We start from the raw sequence: 23,150 nt of genomic DNA on the forward strand, positions 1-23,150 counted from the left end.
CAAGTTTTTGTATCCTTCCAGAAATTTTCTGTGCATATACAAGTAGGAATAAGAATATGCTATATTAGGAATTCCCTGGCAGTCCAGTGGTTAGGACTCAGCACTTTCACTGCTGAGGGCCTGAGTTCAATCCCTGGTCGGGGAACTAAGATCACACAAGCCGCATGGTGTGGCCAAAAGAAAAAGAACGTGCTATATTAACTGTTATGCTTTTACATTTTTTCATTTAACAATATTATCTTGGAGGGAATTCCCTGGTGGCGCAGCGGTAAAGAATCCATCTGCCAATGCAGGGGACACAGGTTCAAGCCCTGGTCCAGGAGGATCCCACATGCCATGGAGCAACTAGGCCCATGTGCCACAACTACTGAGCCTGTGCTCTAGAGCCTGCGAGCCACAACTACTGAAGCCCGCGCGCCTACAGCCCGTGTTCTGCAACAAGAGAAGCCACAGCAATGAGAAGCCCACGCACTGCAACAAAGAACAGCCCCTGCTCCCCACAACTAGAGAAAGCCCACGTGCAGCAATGAAGACCCAACACAGCCATAAATAAATAAATAAATAAATAAATAAATAAATAATTTAAAGTATATGTTGGAGAATTTTCCATATAAGAACATACGAGTCACCTCAATTCTTTTTAACAGCTGCATAGTATTCCAATGTACAGATTTACCATATTTACTTAATAAGTCATTGGGATATTTGTCAAAAATACAGATTCTCAGACTACACAGCAGACTGAATCATAACCTGCAAGCACAAAGCCCAGGAATGTATACTTTTTACAAGTTCCCCAGCTGATGCCAATGAGGCTGGCCTGTACCCAGGCATCTGGGAACCACTGGGATATCTCATTGTGAGCTCTCCCTTATTGCTGGGTCTGATGAGCAGTCCAGCACGCTGCACTATGGTAAATGTAATATCCTCCTTGCTTTAAAAATAAATTTGTATAATGTTTTACAGCCTTCTAATCATTCTTCCCATAAATAGTGAGAGAGCTGGGTACGGAGAGAGAAGATATTTGTCATTTCTTGTGAATGCTAAGGAAGAAAGAAATAATGTTTTTTATACCCAACTAACCCTTACAAGGGAATCCAGGTCCAAGTGATATCAAAATGTGTATTGTTTTATAAATTTATCCTAGAGGTTGAAAACTGGAGGCCCATAGATTGATTCGGCAACCCAGAGGCAGGTTTTATTTGGTCCACATAGTGTTTAAAAAAAGAATTTAAAGTAATGGACAATACTTAACACTTTGGGGATTTCACAATAAAAACTGGGATTTCCAGCCTCTTGGAAATTTGGAAGATTTGGCCTCCATGGCTTCCTTTTCTGCCCAGCTGCAACAGATGCTCCTTAGACAGAGCCTGTACCCACTGACCCCACTTAGTCCTGCAAGCATCTGACTCTGTGACCTCAATAAGCCGAGGCCATCACAGCATTTCCATTGAGCACTTAGGAATACAACTTCCCCCCAGAAATTTCCCTTCCCTTGATGGAAAATATTTTTAAAGTACATGAAAGCATTCCTGTCACAAAATAAAAAGCTACAGGGTCTGCCTTCTTCCTCTTGATATTGTCCTTTCCCACCTCCCCCTGGCATCATGGGGATTTCTAAAAAGGGAACTTTTTCAGGTGCTGGGCTCCTGGTCTCAAACCCTATCATTAACACAATGCACCATTATGGACCAGCCATTTAAACTTTCTGGGTATCAGCCCCCTAATCTGGAATATTAAAGGTTTGAATAATTTGTTCTTTAAAGAACCTAGCTCTAAACTTCCACAGAACAGATGTAAATGCAGATGACTAGAAAATGCTGCATTTTTGCTGAGGAACTGCAGGGCTAATATGGCCTCTCTACAAAGCTGTTATCTGCAAACATCAAGTGAGATAGCCCTTTATTTCTGAGTTTTGATTTTAAACACTGATATAGTAGAGACAAATATGCAAATATGCGAGTCCAGAAAAATTCTGGAAGGAAACAAAGCAAAATGTTCACTGTGTTATGTCTGGGCTTCGGAATTCTCATGCTGATTGTTTTTTTTCTTTATACTTCTCCAAGCTTCCAAGGTTTTTCCCACTAAGCAAACAATCTTATAACAAGGTTTCAACATCAATACTTAAAAAAAAAAATTAAGCAGCCTCCTTAGTAAGATGGGAAAGCTTTTTTATGACTTATGATTGTGCTTATTCTGGCATTCCTGTGAAAATCAGCTGGAATCATATAAACGCTCAAAATCTGTTTCTGATTCTGTCCAATGGGAACTGTAAAAATACCTGCTGTTCCCTGTCATGGAGTTAGTTGTAAAGCTCTAGTGAGCTAGTGCCTGGGAAGGCCCTGGAAAAAGCAGAAGTCCTACACAAAGAGAAGAAATGTTCACTTGTCATTGATTCATTATATTGTGTTGCTGTTCCATATTAAAATTTGGACTCAGATTCTTTTAAACCACAACTACGAAAGTCATCCTAACAAAGTGATGCCAAATATATTAATTGGTGAAAAACTTGGTTGTGGGGTATGTTAAAGTGCTTAAGCAAATCATACAAACTATAAAGCATGGTGGAACACATAAACAGTACTTGTTAATGACTAAATAAGTAGAAAGGTTCACATATTTCACAGGGTTTAGTAAAACTGCTTAAAAAACTATTTACAGTTAAAAGCATGTTTCTGGGAATTTCCTGGTGGTCCAATGGTTAGGCCTCTGTGCTTCCACGGCTGAGGGCCCAGGTTCCATCCCTGGTTGGGGAACTAAGATACTGCAAGTTGTGCAACCAAAAAAGTGAAATAAACAAAACCATGATTCAACGTTAGTATACAAATGTATTTCACTGGTATAATTTACTGAAGGTTCTTTTAATATCTTACCAAATTAGTTTCCAGATACCTCAATTCATTTTAAGAACATATTTATTTCCTAGGTAGTGACGTCATTGTACTTACTGATTTGGATCTGATCCATAATCCACCAGGACATCAACTAATTTTGTAAGACCTAATAATGCTGCAGTGAAAAGCGACGTCTGGCCCAGAGAGTTAACTGTGTCGACATACACTCCTGCAAAAGCAAACACCAGAATCAACACAAACCCACACAAAAAATTAAGTTTTGTTCTTACAGTATTCTCAATGTATTTACTAATGCAATTTCTTTTGTAAAAACAAGAAAAATGAAAACCTTCAGTACTCCAAATAATACAAAAGATCACAAATCAAAAAGCAAACCACCGTCTTTACCTTTACCGTAAAGTATACTATATACAGAAAAACGTTGACGTCTCACCACACGCTGCTACTCATAAAAGGAGAAGCAGATTAGAACTGCTCTCCCTTTTACACCAACAACTTAGTTTATATCTTACGCCGTATGAGAAACAACCCACAAAAAAAGCTCAATGTTATACTCCAACCATTTGCTGACAGCAAACAAACCACAACACTACAACCTCACTACATGCACTACACAGTAAAAATAAAAAAAACAAAAAACCCCTCAAGTTTTCCTTATAACTACTTGAAAAAACTAAACTCACTACTGACTAAACCACAAAAACCACCACTACAAACCCTACAAAACACCTTAAAACAACATTTAACAACAATCACACTACTGAAAAAACAAAAAAAAAAGGCTCCCCCACTCAGTTATGGTAAATAAACTGTACACATAAGCTACCAACCCTCCCAAAGCATCAACCAAAAAATTACAAGACCTAATTCATAACACATTAAGAAAACCGAAACCACTCAGACTGCATTCATCTCCCTCTTACTCTTCAAGATGAAGAGAAGAACGATCATCAACGGCTAAAGGCAGCTGCAAACACAGCACCAAAAGCCAACTTCACGCTCAGGAGAGAACACTGCATCTCCTCCTCGTGGGTTCGGGTGCTCTACACGTTCAGAGAAACTTCTCTAGTAACGAACTATAGAAATGATCCCTGAAAGTATAGTCTTAGCAATACCACCTCTGTTTTTCCGGGGTGTAGGAAATGCACACATATTTTACTGATGGTTACTTTTTCTTACACCACTATTCTTTTTTGAAACGTACACTGGAATATGTTGTCTAAAGAATCTTTCCACTACCGAAGCCCGACAAAGCATTTTGAACCCTTCTGCGTTTCAGAAGACATTTCAAGTTGCAATTTAATTAACATACGGTTTTTAAACAGCCAATCACACGCCAGTTATTTCCAACCCCGCCCCGTTTCGCGCGCCAGTTCCGCAGCATCAGGATTACGTAAAACGCTGACGACTACAACATGCGCCGCAGCTTGAGGACTCGCCTCCTTTTAGACAGGCGTTGGAAGTGAGATGTCTCACGAGAAAAACTTACAAGACAAAGTGGATGCTGAAAGCAAAGACCCGAAGCCAAAAACCTATGACGTTTGCAAAGCGCACCATTTATGCTGTGATCAAAATAGCAAACATATAAATATTGTTTGGGATTTTTTTCCAAACCAAGAAATATTTATGTAGATAAAAATTGTCTTTAAATAAGCAGGATAATACATCATTACCCTGCTTAAAGCTTTAGTAGCTTCCCAACTCTTGGGCTAAAGATAGAACTTCTCTAAATAGTTTACAGGGACTTCCCTGGGGTCCAGTGGTTAAGACTCTGCTTCCACCACAGGCGGAGCCGGTTTCATCCCTGGTCAGAGAAATAGGATCCTGCATGCCACAAGGCAAGGCCCGAAAATAAATACTTTACAAGGTCCAGCACAGCCTGGCCCACACGCACCTCTCCAGCTTTATTTTGCACCAAATTCCCTCCCCCTCACTTCAGCCATAATGAACCATGTACTGTTTTCCACATACTCATCGTGTTCCTTTGCACAAGCTGTTCTCTCTGCCAGGAATGTTAGAAACGGTGGATATTTCACCTAACTTTGGAATATTCAATAAACCAATACAACATGGTGCCTGGCTTGAAATAGTGGGAAGAAAGTTAAACTTCCCATAAAGCTTGAAAAAAACTGAAAAATGATAAAACATTCAGTGCTTGAGGAGAGGTGGGAAAACAGACACTGCTAAATGCAGTTGGCAGTGTGAACTGTTACAATGCTTTTGGAAAGCAATGCGGCAGTATCTATTAAAAATCTGAACCAGAAATCCTGTTTTGAATATTAAAAACCCATTATGTAAAGATTCATTACAAAGTATTTTATCAAAGCATTGTTTCTGGTGATACAAAACTGCAAAAAAAGAAATAAATCTTAATATCCACCATTAGAGGCACAGCTGAATATATTATGGTACATACAGATAATAAAATATTAAGCAGTTAATTTAAATGAATTAGATCTGTATCAATTAGAATAGAGATAGACAAGATGTACTATTGAAAGCAAAAATCTAATAAGCAGGCAGGCAACTTCAGGGAGTTCAATCAATGAGTGGTATTAGCTAAAATGATGGATTGAAAGCATCTAACAGAGTTTAGCAAGTAACAACTACTCTATAAATATTAAAAATTAAAATCCCAACATTCTTGTAACCACTAATAGGATTTAAGCTTAAAAAATAATCCATTTTGTGCAAGTAATACAGGTGCTTTCAGGAATGCCAAATTCAGTGGCACCCCATGTCTTGCTATGTATAGTACTGTAATCACAAGTGGGGTCCGGCTGCTCGCCGCTCAAAAGCCAATAAAGAGGCAAGCTTGGTGGGCAGGAAAGTTTGCTTTATTTTGATGCAGGCAATGGGGTGGGTGTGGGGGGGTGGACTCCTGTCCAAAGGCTGACTCCCCCGCCCCAACCAGTGGACAAGAGCTTTTACAGAGGGAGAGGACTACATGCAGAGCCAGCACAGTCAGCTCTGACAGTCATCTTGAAATTGGTCATGCAATGGTCTGACCAGCGCCATCGTGATTGTTTTGGGTACAGTTAATCTTCAGTTCCAGGGTTGGTTTGTTTCCATTTCTTTGAGGCAAATTCTCAGAATTGTGGCAGCTTATGTCATGACTAGAGCCTGGTCATCATGTAGTTAACTTCTTCCACCTGGTTGGGGTTTCAGTATCTATAAGACAGCTCACGGGATGTGGCTCAGAATATTACCTATAACCCTCGAGAAGGAACTAAAGGTCCTTCACTTTGATTACTGACTAAACTATTATAGTTTTGTCCTGTTTGACTGCTTTTCTTTGCTTCTGTATTTTATCACTTCTCTCATTAAACTTATTCTTTGGCTAAAGTTTTTCCACAGACAAAAGGCAGGCTGAGGACATCGGGGGCAAGGTCTATAGGGTCCTGCTCCGTTTCAGTAGAAGCTCTTTAACCTGGGATTTATGGCATCCTATAGTCTGGTTCCAAGCTGCCTTTGTCTTTACTTCCTAAAACATCTCGTACATAACCTATCCTTCAGACACAACACACACACACCCATACACACACACACACTAAACTACTTGCCATTTATAGGCTCCTTTGTTCTTTTGCTCCTGTATAAATTCCCTCTGCTCCATATTTGTTGAATAAACAACCAAATAAATAATTATAAAGATAAACTTACAGTATCAAATTATCATCTATTTTCTTTAAGCATTAAAAACAAAACAAAACAACAACAACAAAAAACAGCACAGGGCTTCCCTGGTGGCGCAGTGGTTGAGAGTCCGCCTGCCGATGCAGGGGACACGGGTTCATGCCCCAGTCCGGGAAGATCCCACATGCCGTGGAGCAGCTAGGCCCGTGAGCCATGGCCGCTGAGTCTGCATGTCCGGAGCCTGTGCTCCGCAATGGGAGAGGTCACAACAGTGAGAGGCCCGCGCACCGCAAAAACAAACAAACAAACAAAAACAAACAAAACAGCACAAAGCCTCTGAATATCTGCCAATATTGCACAGGTTGATTTCTCATGATTTCGTTGTCTTTTCATGTTTCTTGAAATAAATATGTGAGTTTCAAAAAAAAAATGAGAAAAGCGAGTTGCAGAATGTGTTTAGTATGATACCACTTTCATAAAGGCAGGTTAGCAACTTTAGAATATATGTATGTCTTTGATTCCACTGGTTAAAATAACCTATTTCTTTATTTACTTTTTATTTGTGGCTGTGTTGGGCCTTCGTTGCTGCATGCAGGCTTTCTCTAGTTGTGGCGAGCGTGCGCTACTCTTTGTTGAGATGTGTGGGCTTCTCATTGCGGTGGCTTCTCTTGTTGCAGAGCACGGGCTCTAGGTGTGCGGGCTTCAGTAGGTGTGGCACATGGGCTCAGTAGTTGTGGTTCGCGGGCTCTAGAGCGCAGGCTCCGTAGTTGTGGCACACGGGCTTAGTTGCTCCGCAGCGTGTGGGATCTTCCCGGACCAGGGCTCAAACCCGTGTCCCCTGCATTGGCAGGTGGATTCTTAACCACTGCGCCACCAGGGAAGCCCCTGTTTATCCTTCCTTCTTTTTCTGGCCGTGCTGCACGGCTTGCAGGATGTTAGTTCCCCAACCAGGGATCAAAACCTGGTCCTCGGCAGTGAAAGCATGGAGTCCTAAGCACTGGACAACCAGAGAATTCCCTGAATATGCGCTGTTTAATAAGGGCAGTTTTCAAAGGCATTACCACCTCCAACACGAAATTAAGCCTGCTTTTACTTAAAGGGAACTATATCACATAATATTCAGTAGAATTAAGAGATTCTGTTGATTTTTCTAGCCCACTGTTCAATGACAAGTGTGATATATTAAGAGACCCAGCATAAGACCAGAATAGATTCCTAAAGTAGATGTCAGGAAAAATATCTGATTTATTAGCCTGGAAACATTTAAAAGGGAGTCTCAAAAATCAAAAGAAAAATGTTTAGATGAAGAAAATGAAAAACAAATCAGCGTACTAGACTAACAAGGTGAATTTTAAATTGCATTTAGCTAAACTAGCATCATAAAAGAAAAAATCATAGCACTGAGGGGGAAAAGAACAAACCATCTTAAAACAATTAAAGATATATCAGAATTATGTTTAAAGCTACTTTAAATCCATTTCCCTTGTAAACCTTCCTCTCCTATAGCTCCCTACAAGATCTGTTTGTCAACCAACGGAGTATCAAGGACCAGACATGTATCCATTTCCCTGCAGAACATTCCAGGCCTGATTTACCCAGGAAACGTGGTAACAGCACAGAAACCCTTCCTTCAACAAGGCGGATGGAGGATACGAACCCCTTTAACACACACTGAAGGGGGAAAACAAAGACTCAACTGCCATAGACCTACAAAATCACCTTTAAGAATAACACGAAGAAGGCTTCCCTGCAGGTGCAGTGGTTAAGAATCCGCCTGCCAATGCAGGGGACACAGGTCCAAGCCCTGGCCCGGGACAATCCCACATGCCAGAGAGCAGCTAAGCCTGTGGGTCACAACTACTGAGCCTGCACTCTAGAGCCCCTGAGGCAAAACTACTGAGCCCACGTGCTGCAACTACTGAAACCCCGCGCATGCGCACGTAGAGCCCGAGCTCCGCAACAAGAGAAGCCACTGCAAGGAGAAGCCCGTGCACCACAGTGAAGGGTAGGCCCCACTTGCCCCAACTAGAGAAACCCTGCGAACAGCAAAGAAGACCCAATGCAGCCAAAGATAAATTTAGAAAAAAAAAAAGTTATGAATAAAGTAACAAAAACTGTAGTTTTGTGGTGTTCTGCTGCTTTGGGGGAGCCGGAGGGATTCCCAAAACGTGGTAATTCTGTACACTTTTACTTAAATTTTTTTAAACTTTAGAGTGCTATCACCTTTATTTTTAAACATCAGCACGTCTGTTTAGAGTTTTCACTTTTTGTCTTTTTTGCCCCGCTGCACAGCTTTTAGGAGCTTAGTTCCCTAACCAGGAACTGAACCAGAGCCCTGGCCAGTGAAAACACCTAACCACCAGGGAATTCCCATAGACTATATTTGTGAAAAAATAACTTGCCACCTGGATATGAAAGGTTATGCACACCCACCCCTACAAACAAAAAACATCACTTCAAGGTGGGCTGCCCTTTTCTTCAAGAAAAAAAAAAAAAGCAACAATTTATACATTACTTTAATATGTTCCAGATCATGTACTGACCCCCTAACTTGAATCACACCGTTTCTTCTTGGAAATTATCAAAAACTTTTAAAAAGCAAATACAATTAAAAAAATACCCTTTATCAAAAAATGATTGGAGAAAAGGGATATGAGATAAACACAAGAAACAAGGAGCAAAAACACCTCCGTAGATTTCAATTAAGGCATAAGGGTCCTCAGGATGGAAAGCAACTCCCTTCTACAAATCAGAAACACAACGAAGATCCTCTCAACAACCGGAGGACCGAAAAACAGCAAGGAGAGCAGGAGAACTTAAACACTGACTGAAAATCCACACGGTAAGCCACCTCAAACCCTAGCTACCTATGGCCTACCGCGAGACACAAAAGTGAAACAAACAAGAAAGAGAAAAACGAAGAAAGCCACCCCCCCTGTTCTTTAAGAAGACACAAGTACAAAGGAAACCACTCAGACGGCGCCCTCTCCCTCTTTCTCTCCCTCAGGAAGAGAAGAACGATCATCAACGGCTGATGGCAGCTGCAAAGACAACGCCAAGAGCCGGCTTCACGCTCAGGAGAGAACACTGCGTCTCCTCCTCGTGGTTTCGGGTGCGCTACACGTCCAGAGAAACTTCTCTAGTAACGAACTATAGAAATGATCCCTGAAAGTATAGTCTTGACCCTGGCTCGCAGGTCACTGCTGGGTCTGTGGTAGCCGCACACTTTACACTGAGGGCAAGATCGTTTCCCCGTTTCTAATTCTACTGGAAAAAACAGAAAGAGCTCTTCCAATACAGTCTTTCAAATGCTATCACTTACCAACTCATTTTAACATTTTAACTGGAAATGTAATTGAACAAGTTTTAACACAGCCACACCTAATTAACATAATACTGAGTGACAGCCAATGACAACCTGCGTCTTTAAAGCCCAGGAGGCATTCCCTCCACAGATCTGGTAAAACCACCCCGCCCCGGAAAAGCTATAAAGGAAAGGGCGGGCCGTTGCCTTTGCTAGTGAAACCTAGCTGATTCCGTTGAGCAATATACATCTTAGCGGTTTCATTCAAGGCTGTCCTACAAGTTTGACTTTCAGACTCTGGTAAGAGGTCACCGTGACTGAGGCAGGGACAGGGGGACTGGGTGGCTGAGAACCAGCGCCGGAAGGCAGAACCTTTTGTTTTTTTACCGCAGGACTGTACTACCTGTTCACACTTTCTGAGTTTTTAAAAGACACCTGGTTGCTGCATCTGACATCATTTCTTCCCTCCACAAATACCTGAGTGCCAGCTTCGACAATACTAGCTACCATTTATCGTCAGCTTGACAGGCACCGGTCATCGTTCTAAGTGCTTTAACTATGAGATCAATACAAGTATATGCCAGTTTTATGGACAGGGGAACTCGGGCACAGAAAGGCTAGGTAACTTGCCTGAGGCCTGTTAAAACAGCAGAGCTGGTAGGTGGCCCCTTAACCGTCATCCCAGTTTTCCACGTTGTAAAATAAAGACTACTCTGGGCACCGGGCAAACAGAGGCCCCTACTCACAAGAAGCTTACATTCTAGTGAGGGCGAGAGCTGACGACAAACACCCAGGAGGGTCGGCGGAGGAGGCACGCAGAGGATTTGAAGTGTCGAAACAGAGAGGGACTGGTGGCTACTTTAGATCTGGGTGCTCAGGGAAGGCCTCTCTCAAGGGAGGTTGCATTTAAGCAGAGAAAACAACGAACGGAAGGCCAAGACCCAAGGAAAGGAACAAGGCTGTGTGTTTCAGCAACTGAAGACAGCTAGAGAACACAGGGTGGGAGGGGTGGGGAGGCGCAGGCAGGCAGGCAGGTATCTGCGGCTTTTCTAGGCAAGGCCAAGGCCTGGGGAGCCTGGATTTTACGTGCGAAGGGAAGCCACTGGGAGGTCTGAAGCCGTGGCGACCCCTTCTGAGGCCACGGCCACGGTGTCTGTAGGAGACAGCGCGGTGGCTCGCATTTGGGCTCAGCAAGGAAGAAGGAGAAACGTGGGCTGTTCCGGAGGTTGAGTTGACAGGACGGGACTCACTGGTGGACTTGCTGCAGGAGGTGGGGTGGGGTGTCAGGGAAGGAGGTTTCCAAGGCTGACCTGTTGGTTTGTGCCTGGAACAACTCAGTGGATGGTGCTGCTACGGGGAAGACTGGGAAGAGACAGGGATTTCTCTTCTAAAGGAGGGGCTGCCTCACAACGCGGAAGGGAGTGTTCACCTACCTACTTGCTTTAACTGATTTAACCTTTACAGCCACCCCACGTGTTGATGCTATTGGTACCTCAGCTACCTGCTTTATAGAGGGACTGACTGGGGTCAAGGAACTTCCCACGAACCCACAGCTGATAAATAACAGACCAAGGAGTCAATTCCAGAGCATATACCGCTTCTCTCACAGCTCCTGACCTTTAAAGAGGACCAAGGACTAATTTAGGCTCACAGTGAAAGCTTGGCCAGTGCGGATCCAGAAGGAAAAAATCATGGAGGAACTACATGGTGCATGGCTACAGTGGAAGAAAGAGAAATGAACTGCCATCTGGGGATGTGCTTCCAAGACCAGGAGCTTCAATAGCAGGGAAGTGCAGCGGGCACACCCTCAGGAGGTGCCTTTTCCTCACCTGCTGCCTAGGGTGATTAGTTAATTCCTTCTTTATTCTCAACTCTCCTACCCCTCCTCACCAGCCTCCCTCAGCAATGATCTTTGCTCATACCTGGCAAAGAACTAGAAGCCCATCAGTTGAAAAGCCCCCGGTGTGGTCACATTCCTTGGAGGAACGCACCTACCTCTGAACTCCCCATCTTCTCTGGCTGACTCAAAGGCTTCCTGCCTGGGGGGAGCTGCCCCTCCCATCACTCAATTTCTCCTGTTCCACTCAGTCTTTCCAACTGCATTCACACTTGCTCTCCCATCCTAATTAAACCCTAAATGCATCCCCCCATCTTCCCCGCTTCCCCCAGCTGAATGCACACCCGCCCCTATGCACTGCATCACAGCCTGAGCTCTCCTGGGAGCTCTTTCCACCAACTGGCAAAAGCCTTCACATCCCTCCAGTGATCAATCCACCCCTACCTAGCCAGTTTCTGTTTCTGTTTCCCACACGGGACCAGTGGATACTTTTCCATCTGCATCTTAAGTTCTCACCTGCTCTCCACACACTTCACTGTGTCCCGCTGGGCTTCCATCAAGCACCCTCACGCGGTTTGCCGCCTACCTCTCTGGCTGCTCCTTCTTGGTCTGCTGTGGGAGTTCTAACTCCTTCGCCAGGCATCCGCTAGAAGTCAGAAATCTCTCCTAAACGTGCCCTAAACTGAACTCTACCATCACTGCCCACCCCGTTGCACCACCTGATTCAGTTCCTCCTCCATTTCCCCCGTTAACACACGGAACCACCGTCCACCCATCTGTTCAAGTCCCAAGGCCCGGCAATTATCCTTGACAGCTCTTCTCGCCCATACCGTCAGTGAACCTGATGAAATAAAATGTTATATTTCAAGGCAGGACTAGAAAAAATTAAACATAAAATTCTGTGTGTGTGTGTGTGTGTGTGTGTGTGTGTTTGGGCCTCCTCCCTCCTTCCCCAAGTGCAGTGTGCATCTGCATTACACATTAATCAGAGCACCTCAAAGTTGGGAGTGCCCGCTCAACCGTAAAGATCCATTTTTTTTCTTTCTTCTGACGCTAGCAATGGGACTTCTTAAAAGAATAGAGTTCTTTCTCAACTCCATAGGGGCTCATGGCGCCTTGGTGCTTACTCCGTACAAGCTCACCTGGACTACCTGTTCCTTGGTGAACTTTATGTAAAATATCAGTATGTCATTTTGAGGTACTACAATTCTTTGTCTGGAAAATGTATATGACTGTGTCTTCGACTTCTAACAGCTTCTCGTGAAAATCTGCTTCTCGTGTTATAATCCTCAGATTGGCTCAAATAAAACTCCCTTTTTTTCCTTCTTGATAGTTAACTGAATTTTCGTCAACAAATCAACTCCCCCAAGTCCTGTCAACTTTACCACTTAAATATCTTTCAGATCTGGTGTTTCTCTATCATCGCTACCATCTTCTCCCAGGCAGATGAATGCAGTAGGTGCCTAACTGGTCCTCACACTTGCCACCTCACCCCTCCCCATAAGTATCATCAACACACAGCTTTTAGAGGGACCTTAAAGTGCACAGCTGACGTAGTCACTCTCCTTCAATAGCTGCCCACTACCCTTAGCTCTCTGTCCACTGTGCTTTGGCCAAACTCCGCCTTCTTTCATTCCTCCTCTGTGCTAAAGTCCTATAAACCCTAGTCCTACATACGTCGTATTTCCTTAGCGTGGACTGAGATACAGAGGAAGAAATCACCATAGAGGCCAAGAAGGGATGTCTGCCTAGCTGTGTTGGGAGAGAGTGACTCGACTGACAGAAAGGAGAGTAGAAAAAGGGGAGGTAATTTTGTTTCAGTACCCTGGGGCTGCACCTGATGTGTGAAAAAGCTCATGACCTGTAAACCCAATCAGAAAACAAAAACGCAGAACTGCATCTGACAGATTCTTCCTCATTTCATTGAAAAAAATCACAGCTTACACAACAGTTAGGTCAGGATAAAGACCACATCTACTACACAGGTTAAAAAGCGTTGTGCCCCTGGAACACGTGAAAAACAAATACAGAAGACGGCTCCCTAGCGGACAACAGTCATCTACAATCTGAGACAGTGACGTAAGAAGAAACCACTCAGACGGCGTTCCCTGCCTCCACTTACTCCTCCAGAGGAAAAGAACAGCCATCAAAGGCAAAAGGCGGTTACAGAAGCAACACCAAGAGCTGGCTTCACACTCAGAGGAGAACCGGCCTCCTCGTGGACTTCGAGGACTCTACACAGGAACCTCGGAACCTCGTCCAGTAACAACCTATAGAAATAACTCCTAAAACCATAATAATGGCTTTAACCCCACAACTCTGCTGGGTCTGTGGCAGCCACATACTTTTTACGGATGGCGACATTTTCCCACAATCCTCTCGTTTCAGAAATATCATATTAAATGATTTTCTTTTCTTTCTCGCTTGCTTTCTTTTCTTCCTTTCTTCCTCTCTCTCTCTCTCTCTCTCCTTCCTCCCTCCCTCCCTTTCTTTTTTTTTTTGGTCGCACTGTGCAGCTTACAGAGTCTTAGTTCCCTGACCAGGTACTGAACCCGGGCCCTTGTCAGTGAAAGCGCTGAGTCCTAACCACTGGACCGTCAGGGAACTCCCAGGAATATCATACAAATGATTTTCAAACTCTTGTTACTGAGTCAAACTTGGGTCTACTTGCCCACACACAGTAAAGCCAATTTACTGACACTTGGCTGTGGTGAAACAGTGCAGCAGTTTACTGCAGGGCGCCAAGCAAGGAGTTCGGGCCTTTTAAGCACTGGCTACCTGGACTCCTTGCTTGGTTCCCCGCAATAAACGCTGCACTTTCCTTCACCACAAGCTGGTGTCAGTAGATTGGCTTTACTGCAGGCGGGCTAACGGACCCAAGTTTGGTTCGGTAACAGTTGTGGACTCGAGACCTTGGCGTTGCCGGCAAGAAGGCCCCATAGGGTCCTGCTCAGTTACACAACTTTTAAAAATTCTGAACACTCTTAAGAGGTTTTGTTTGTTTGTTTTGTTTTTTCCTTTAAGGAACTAAGACCTAGGGATTTCCCTCGAGGTCCAGTGGTTAAGAACCCACGCTTCCATTGCGGGGGCGTGGGTTTGACACTTGGTCCGGGAACTAAGATCCCGCATGCTGCACGGCTTGGCCAAAAAAAAAAAAAAAAGGAAAAGGGATACTAAGACTTACAGTTCTTAATTGAGCTATTACAGACAGACAGACAGACAGACAGACAATCAGAACCTACTGCCTTTCTGCCGGGACTAATTTAAGACAAAGGTGTGCTCAGGTGCCTCAGATTAGTTTTCTAATCTTAAATACTACAGGCTGTGCCTGTGGGTGAGATTATTTTATTTTAATAAGATTATTTATTATATTTAAATAATAACAGCAAAATTTAAATAATAATAAAAGATCTTCTTTTAACCTTCTAAATTTCGATTTGAGCCTTTTGAGACCTTCTGCTGGTTACTCACGTGAGTGTGGACGTGAGGGCTGCATACTGGGTTCACCTGTGTAAGTATTTCTCTCAAAATAATGTACCAGGCCAATCTTAAGTGGGGAACGAAGAGGTGTATTTTGAAGCACTTCTCTTCATTAAAAAAAAAAACTATAGGGCTTCCCTGGTGGCGCAGTGGTTAAGAATCAGGCGAGCCCGGCTTCAAGCCCTGGCCTGGAAGGATCCCACATGCCGGACAGCAACTAAGCCCGTGTGCCACAACTACTGAAGCCTGCGTGCCTAGAGCCCGTGCTCCGCAACAAGAGAAGCCACCGCGGTGAGAAGCCCGCGCACCACAATGAAGAGTAGCCCCCGCTCGCCGCAACCAGGGGAAGCCCTTGCTCAGCAACGAAGACCCAACGCAGCCAAAGTTAAATTTAAAAAAAATTTTTTTTGAATAAAGTAACAAAAACTGTAGTTTTGTGGTATTCTGGTGTTTTGGGGGAGTCAGAGGGATTCCCAAAATGTGGTAATTCTGTACATTTTTACTGAATTTTTTTAAAACTTGAGACTGTTATCACCTTTATTGTTAATCAGCAGGTCTGTTTAGAGTTTATTTTCATTTTTTGTCTTTTCTGGCCCCGCTGCGCAGCTTTCAGGATCTTAGTTCCTTCACCTGGGACTGAACCAGAGCCCTGGGGGTGAAAACACCTAACCATCAGGGAATTGCCGTAGACTGTATTTGTGAAAAAATCACTTGCCACCTGAATATGAAAGGTTATGCACCCTAACCCCTACCAACAAAAACCATCATTTCACGGTGGGCTACCCTTTTCTTTGGGGAAAAAAAAAGCTATCATTTCTACAGTACTTTAACAGGTTCCAGGCCATGTACTAACCCCCTAACTTGGATCACGCCGTTTAATCTTGGAAATAACCCTAAAACATGGAGGAAACGGAAACTTATAAATGTGTCCCTTTGAGTCTAGAATATTCATCACCAAAAACTTAAAAAACAAATAGTGAAAAAAATACCCTTAATCAACAAATGATCGGAGAAAAGGGATATGAGATAAACACAAGGGACTTGAGTGACAAGGAGCAAAAAACACCTTCGTAGATTTCAATTAAGGAATAAGGAACTCCCTCCTAAAGTAAAAAATACAATAGGTGAACAAGAAACAGCAACCAGAGAACCGAGAAACAGCAAGAAGAGCAGGAAAACTTGAACACTGACTGAAAATCCACACGGTAAGCCACCTCAAACCCTAGCTACCTACAGACCATCGCGAGACACAAAAGTGAAACTAACAAGAAAGAGAAAAACGAAGAAAGCCACCCCCCCTGTTCTTTAAGAAGACACAAGTACAAAGGAAACCACTCAGACGGCGCCCTCTCCCTCTTTCTCTCCCTCAGGAAGAGAAGAACGATCATCAACGGCTGATGGCAGCTGCAAAGACAACGCCAAGAGCCGGCTTCACGCTCAGGAGAGAACACTGCGTCTCCTCCTCGTGGTTTCGGGTGCGCTACACGTCCAGAGAAACTTCTCTAGTAACGAACTATAGAAATGAAATGATCCCTGAAAGTATAGTCTTGACCCTGGCTCGCAAGTCACTGCTGGGTCTGTGGTAGCCGCACACTTTACACTGAGGGCAAGATCGTTTCCCCGTTTCTAATTCTACTGGAAAAAACAGAAAGAGCTCTTCCAATACAGTCTTTCAAATGCTATCACTTACCAACTCATTTTAACATTTTAACTGGAAATGTAATTGAACAAGTTTTAACACAGCCACACCTAATTAACATAATACTGAGTGACAGCCAATGACAACCTGCGTCTTTAAAGCCCAGGAGGCATTCCCTCCACAGATCTGGTAAAACCACCCCGCCCCGGAAAAGCTATAAAGGAAAGGGCGGGCCGTTGCCTTTGCTAGTGAAACCTAGCTGATTCCGTTGAGCAATATACATCTTAGCGGTTTCATTCAAGGCTGTCCTACAAGTTTGACTTTCAAACTCTGGTAAGAGGTCACCGTGACTGAGGCAGGGACAGGGGGACTGGGTGGCTGAGAACCAGCGCTGGAAGGCAGAACCTTTTGGTTTTTTACCGCAGGACTGTACTACCTGTTCACACTTTCTGAGTTTTTAAAAGACACCTGGTTGCTGCATCTGACATCATTTCTTCCCTCCACAAATACCTGAGTGCCAGCTTCGACAATACTAGCTACCATTTATCGTCAGCTTGACAGGCACCGGTCATCGTTCTAAGTGCTTTAACTATGAGATCAATACAAGTATATGCCAGTTTTATGGACAGGGGAACTCGGGCACAGAAAGGCTAGGTAACTTGCCTGAGGCCTGTTAAAACAGCAGAGCTGGTAGGTGGCCCCTTAACCGTCATCCCAGTTTTCCACGTTGTAAAATAAAGACTACTCTGGGCACCGGGCAAACAGAGGCCCCTACTCACAAGAAGCTTACATTCTAGTGAGGGCGAGAGCTGACGACAAACACCCAGGAGGGTCGGCGGAGGAGGCACGCAGAGGATTTGAAGTGTCGAAACAGAGAGGGACTGGTGGCTACTTTAGATCTGGGTGCTCAGGGAAGGCCTCTCTCAAGGGAGGTTGCATTTAAGCAGAGAAAACAACGAACGGAAGGCCAAGACCCAAGGAAAGGAACAAGGCTGTGTGTTTCAGCAACTGAAGACAGCTAGAGAACACAGGGTGGGAGGGGTGGGGAGGCGCAGGCAGGCAGGCAGGTATCTGCGGCTTTTCTAGGCAAGGCCAAGGCCTGGGGAGCCTGGATTTTACGTGCGAAGGGAAGCCACTGGGAGGTCTGAAGCCGTGGCGACCCCTTCTGAGGCCACGGCCACGGTGTCTGTAGGAGACAGCGCGGTGGCTCGCATTTGGGCTCAGCAAGGAAGAAGGAGAAACGTGGGCTGTTCCGGAGGTTGAGTTGACAGGACGGGACTCACTGGTGGACTTGCTGCAGGAGGTGGGGTGGGGTGTCAGGGAAGGAGGTTTCCAAGGCTGACCTGTTGGTTTGTGCCTGGAACAACTCAGTGGATGGTGCTGCTACGGGGAAGACTGGGAAGAGACAGGGATTTCTCTTCTAAAGGAGGGGCTGCCTCACAACGCGGAAGGGAGTGTTCACCTACCTACTTGCTTTAACGGTATTTCTAAAGCTTGAACTTTGAGACCACACGGTAAGAAAAAAGAAACATAAAAAGAAAACCACAAGAGCTAACTTCGTAAGAAACGACCTACAGAGCTAAATGGCTATAAGCGTTAAAAAAAAAAAAAGCACTCTGATTGTTCTTTAGCGAAACACAATTACAAACAAAACCGGTCAATGAGCTTTCTCTTCTTAAGAACAAGAAGAACGGTCATCAACATGTAGTAGTAACTGTAAAAACAACACCAAGGGCCACCAAGGGCCGCCTTCACGCTCCGAATAAAACGCTACATCTCCATGGTTTCGGGTGCTCTAACACCCCGTTCAAATTTTATCTAACAAGAAACCACAAAAACTAGTTTTGTACCTACAGCCAAATCTGGACAGCGATGTGCCTGCTGGCTACGTGGCAGCCGCCCACCTTTTACTGATGGCGACAGTTTTGTCAAGTCCCTCGCCCCCAGAGAAACATTTTTTATCTTATATCCCACAACTACTCCGTGAAAGGGCAAAGTTCAAAACACCATTTTCGCCGTAAACCTTCTAGAAACACTTCAAAGCAGCAACAGGCCTCATTCACATACGGCTTCCTTGCAGGCAATCACACGCTGCGCGCTTGACTCCTAACCCCAGGCTGCTATTACCCCGCCCCCCGGGTCCAGGACGGGTCGGGTCGCCCCTCTGTAGGCTAAGCAAACGCGCTTCCCGCCACCGATCCCTCTGGACTGCCTCTTGCCTGCTGGAGAAATCCGCCGACTTGGAGAGACCAGGTTTCCTCTGCCTTGAAGAAGAGAGGTGTGGGAAGACGGACAAAAGAGAGGGACACAGAACTCGTGTAAATCCGCGTAAGAACGAGGTTCCCGTGGTGGTTTAGGAGTGCCTTCCCCATGACAGGCATGTTAACCCATTGTCTCACTGCATCCTCTAAACAAGTGAAAAGGGTGTGATTATTTCCCCATTCTCATACATGCTGGCTAGAGCATCCGTCACACAGGTCCTCAAGTGAACCACAGGTAGGTACTAGGTACATCTGGCACTGGATCAAGTCTGGGTTCTTTCTGGAAAGCCAAGGTGTTTCCATCAGGAGTTCTAGTCTCCAACTGAATTCATTTCTCTAAGAAAGCACTAAAGGGAATTCCCTGGTGGTCCAGTGGTTAGGACTTCCCGCTTTCAAGGCGGCGGACTGGGGTTCGATCCCTGGTCGGGGAACTAAGATCCCACATACCCACGCAGTGGCAAAAAAAAAAAAGCACTAAATACACCATCCCTCAAAGTTCAGCCTTGAATGACTGATCTTCCTGGCTTCCAAATCTCAGAGGAAGCCGACCCATTTACTTGTGGCAAAAGTTGGTCCCAGGGACTTCCCTGGTGGCGCAGTGGTTAAGAATCCGCCTGCCAATGCAGGGGACATGGGTTCAAGCCCTGGCCCAGGAAGATCCCACGTGCCGCGGAGCAACTAAGCCCGTGTGCCACAACTACTGAGCCTGCACACTAGAGCCCACGAGCCACAACTGCTGAGCCCTCATGCCACAACTACTGAAGTCTGCACGCCTAGAGCCTGTGCTATGCAACAAGAGAAGCAACCACAATGAGAAGCGTGCACACCACAACAATGAGTAGCCCCCACTCGCCACAACTAGAGAAACCCTGCGCGCAGCAAAGCAACGAAGACCCAACGCAGCCAAAAATAAATAAAAATAAAATTTAAAAATTTATTAAAAAAAAAAGAAGTTGGTCCCAGCTTCTCCTCAAAGAACACACCTGATATACGATGGTGGGTGACTGTTCTCATCACTTAACTTCCTGGTGTAAAGATGCCTCTGCCCCCCGGTCTTCCAGCATATGCCAGAGAGCACAGTACTGCATGGACATACACGTGGTCTCCTGAATCAACCACATTTTTATTGCATCATAGTGACATGACTAACGTGACTCTCAGGTTCCTCTCATCTAACCACTTCTAATAGAATCTCCTTAGAGACAGCCAAATGCTCTGAATTAAATCCCTTCAGAGAAACGGACAGTGTTGGGGCAATCCGGCCAGTTCTGGGACACATCTCCTTGGGGTGAGAGCAGGTTCCTTATGTCTTAAAGAGTTATAAAGTGCCTTCCAGTCACTTTCACCCAAGGGCCCCTTGTCTTTGGTCGGGGCCCTTCCGTGTCTAAGACTTTTCCACTCTCTGTTTCTCCACCCTTTCTGTGGATCCCTCACCATCCATGCCATCCCTTGGCCTCCTCCTATGAGCAGATTCTCAGCTCTCATCACCTTCTCCAGATGCCTTCCCTCACCTTCCCAGCTAACAGTGCCCACTATGTGCTTTGTGTCCCTAATCATCTTTGTAAGTGCCTCTACATAGCTCACTGTGTTATCAGTGCATTTATTTCCCCTTACTCAACTGTGAGGTCTTTAAAAGCAGGAACCAGGTCATATTTATCTTTGCATCTGCAGCCCCTTGCCCGCCACAGTAGATGCCCAACAAATGCAGACTAACTGAATGCGTGATGAGTCGATGTATGTATTGCTCTTTCCCTCAACCTGGTTACGGACATAACTGTTGGGAACCACCTGGTTTTCCCCTCCTTTTTTCTCTACTCCTGCCCCAACAAGCGCAGCCTGTCTGTAAAAGAGCGAGATTCCTGCCAGCAGGGTTTTCAGCCCTCTTCACTTGATCATCCTTGGTTTCAGAACATGGACGTGCAGACAGATCTCTTCTGGGTTGCTGGCTCATATAGCCAGCTTCTGTTTGATATTCCACTTAGCTGAATCACAGGTGTCTAACTCAGCTGGTCCAGACTGACTTCCAGTAACTTCTTTCCCAAAGCTATTCCTCTTTCTGGCAACAACACCACAGTCAACCCAGTTGCTCAAACCAAAAACAAGTCATCCTGCTCTTTTCTCCCTCTCCTCACATACCTCATAACCTTCCGCAGCCAGAGCAACCATTTAGAAATAGAACTCTACTCTCAGGTATCTGGCACAAGAGCTCCTAAAACCCTTGGAATTTCCTTAGTGTTAGGAGTGACAAGTGTCTTTGGAATGCTGATGAGGTGACTCTTGGCTGAGGGGTTCTGAGATGGCTTCAAGATGGGCTGGTCACCAGAAAGACCAAGACCAATTCATGATTAGAGGGCTGGGGCTTTCAGCTCTGCCACAGCCCTCCACTTCAAACCTTGTCCCACCTCCAGCAGGAGAGAGGAGCTGAAGATTGAGATCAATCACCAACGGCCAGATCAATCATGCCTAAATAATGAAACCTCCATAAAAACCCTAACTGATTAGGTTTGGAGAACTTCCAGGTAGGTAAACCGACTGAAGCGCTGGAAGGGTGGTGTACCCAAAGAGGGCACGGAAGCTCCAAGCACTCACACACACACCACGCCTTGCCCTAAATCTCTTTCATCTGGCTGTTCCTGAATTGTGTTCTTTGTAAGAAACCATATCAATAATTACATAAAATGTTAATGGACTAAACCCTCCAGTTAAAAGGCAGAGAGTATCAGAATGGATTTTAAAGCACAAATCCCAACTCTGTGCTCTCTACAGAAGACATATTTTATAGACTTATTTTATTTATTTATTTATTTTTTAGGCTGCATTGGGTCTTCGTTGGTGTGTGGGGGGGCTTTCTGTAGTTGCAGCGAGCTGAGCCTACTCTTCGTTGCAGTGCATGGGCTTTTCACCGCGGTGGCTTCTCTTGTTGCGGAGCACAGGCTCTAGGCCTGCAGGCTTCAGTAGTTGTGGCATGTGAGCTTCTGTAGTTGTGGCTTGCGGGCTCTAGAGCGCAGGCTCAGCAGCTGTGGTGTACGGGCTTAGCCGCTCCGCAGCATGTGGGATCTTCCCAGACCAGGGCTCGAACCCGTGTCCCCTGCACCGGCAGGCGGACTCCCAACCACTGTGCCACCAGGGAAGCCCCAGAAGACATATTTTAACTCTAAAGATATTCCGTAAGTAGGAAGCATAAGGAGTCTGAAGTGGCTGTATATCAGAAAAAGCAGACTTCAAGACAACAAGTATTACCAGAGATAAGAAGGGACATCTCATAATGATAATAGGGTCAATTCACCAGGAAGCTGTAACAATCCTAAATACGGAGGCACCTATTACCAAAATCCTTCCAACAGCCCACGAGGCCTGGTGTGGCTTCAGATTACCTTGCCAGCTTCACCCCCATACCACTCTCTCCCACCACTTTGCCTTTTCCTCCAACTCAGGTGATCCACACACTTTTCTTTGCTCTCCTCAGGGCCTTTGCACCCCTTTAATCCTCCCTTGCCTCCAACTTTTACCTTTTACTTCTTTCACCTCAACTTTTCTTCTTTAGGGGCCAAGCCTAAATATCACTTTCTCTAAGAATTTTCCCTTGATTACCTCCCAGATGAGGCTGAGATGTACCTTGTGTGCTTCCTTTGCCTCCTGCCCTTCTCAGGACTTCAGTTACCGACTCATGTCTGTTTCTTCTGCTGGATTATACTCTCTGGAAGGCAGGGCTGTCCATCTTTCCTTGGCTGCTCTAACCCCAAGGCTCAATTAATATACGTGTAATAAAAAAATGAATAAAGTCTGGTCTGAGGTTCTGGAATTCATCCTTTGGGTTTTAGAACTCATATAATCTGTAGTATCTGGTCTTCTGAATGGGATGAACTAAGTAGGATACAGTCAGGAAACAACTTTTCTTCTACTACCCTCAAGTACACTCTGTCAGTTAGTTTATTGGCAATTGTAAATAGTGCTGCTATGAACACTGGGGTGCATGTATCTTTTTGAATTAGACTTTTCTCCAGATATATGCCTAAGAGTGGTATGTGGTAGTTCTATTTTTAGTTTTGTTTTGTTTTTTGCAGTACGCGGGCCTCTCACTGTTGTGGCCTCTCCCGTTGCGGAGCACAGGCTCCGGACGCGCAGGCTCAGCGGCCAT

At 45.0% G+C, this 23,150-nt stretch overlaps 1 protein-coding gene across 5 annotated transcripts in view; it reads right to left on the reverse strand.

Annotated features, from left to right (window-relative positions):
• TEX14 (testis expressed 14, intercellular bridge forming factor) overlaps positions 1-23,150 on the reverse strand; it is a gene marked incomplete at its 5' end in the record, with an annotated part of 79,758 nt that overhangs the window by 53,456 nt on the left and 3,152 nt on the right. For all 5 annotated transcript variants that reach the window (XM_081218306.1, XM_081218305.1, XM_081218304.1 and 2 more), the window contains one exon: positions 2,949-3,063. In XM_081218306.1, coding sequence (XP_081074432.1) covers positions 2,949-3,063 — 115 coding nt within the window. The remainder of the gene's footprint in view (positions 1-2,948; positions 3,064-23,150) is intronic.

Source organism: Mesoplodon bidens, assembly GCF_964165515.1.
Source record: "Mesoplodon bidens genome assembly, chromosome: 19".
NCBI lineage: Eukaryota > Metazoa > Chordata > Mammalia > Artiodactyla > Ziphiidae > Mesoplodon > Mesoplodon bidens.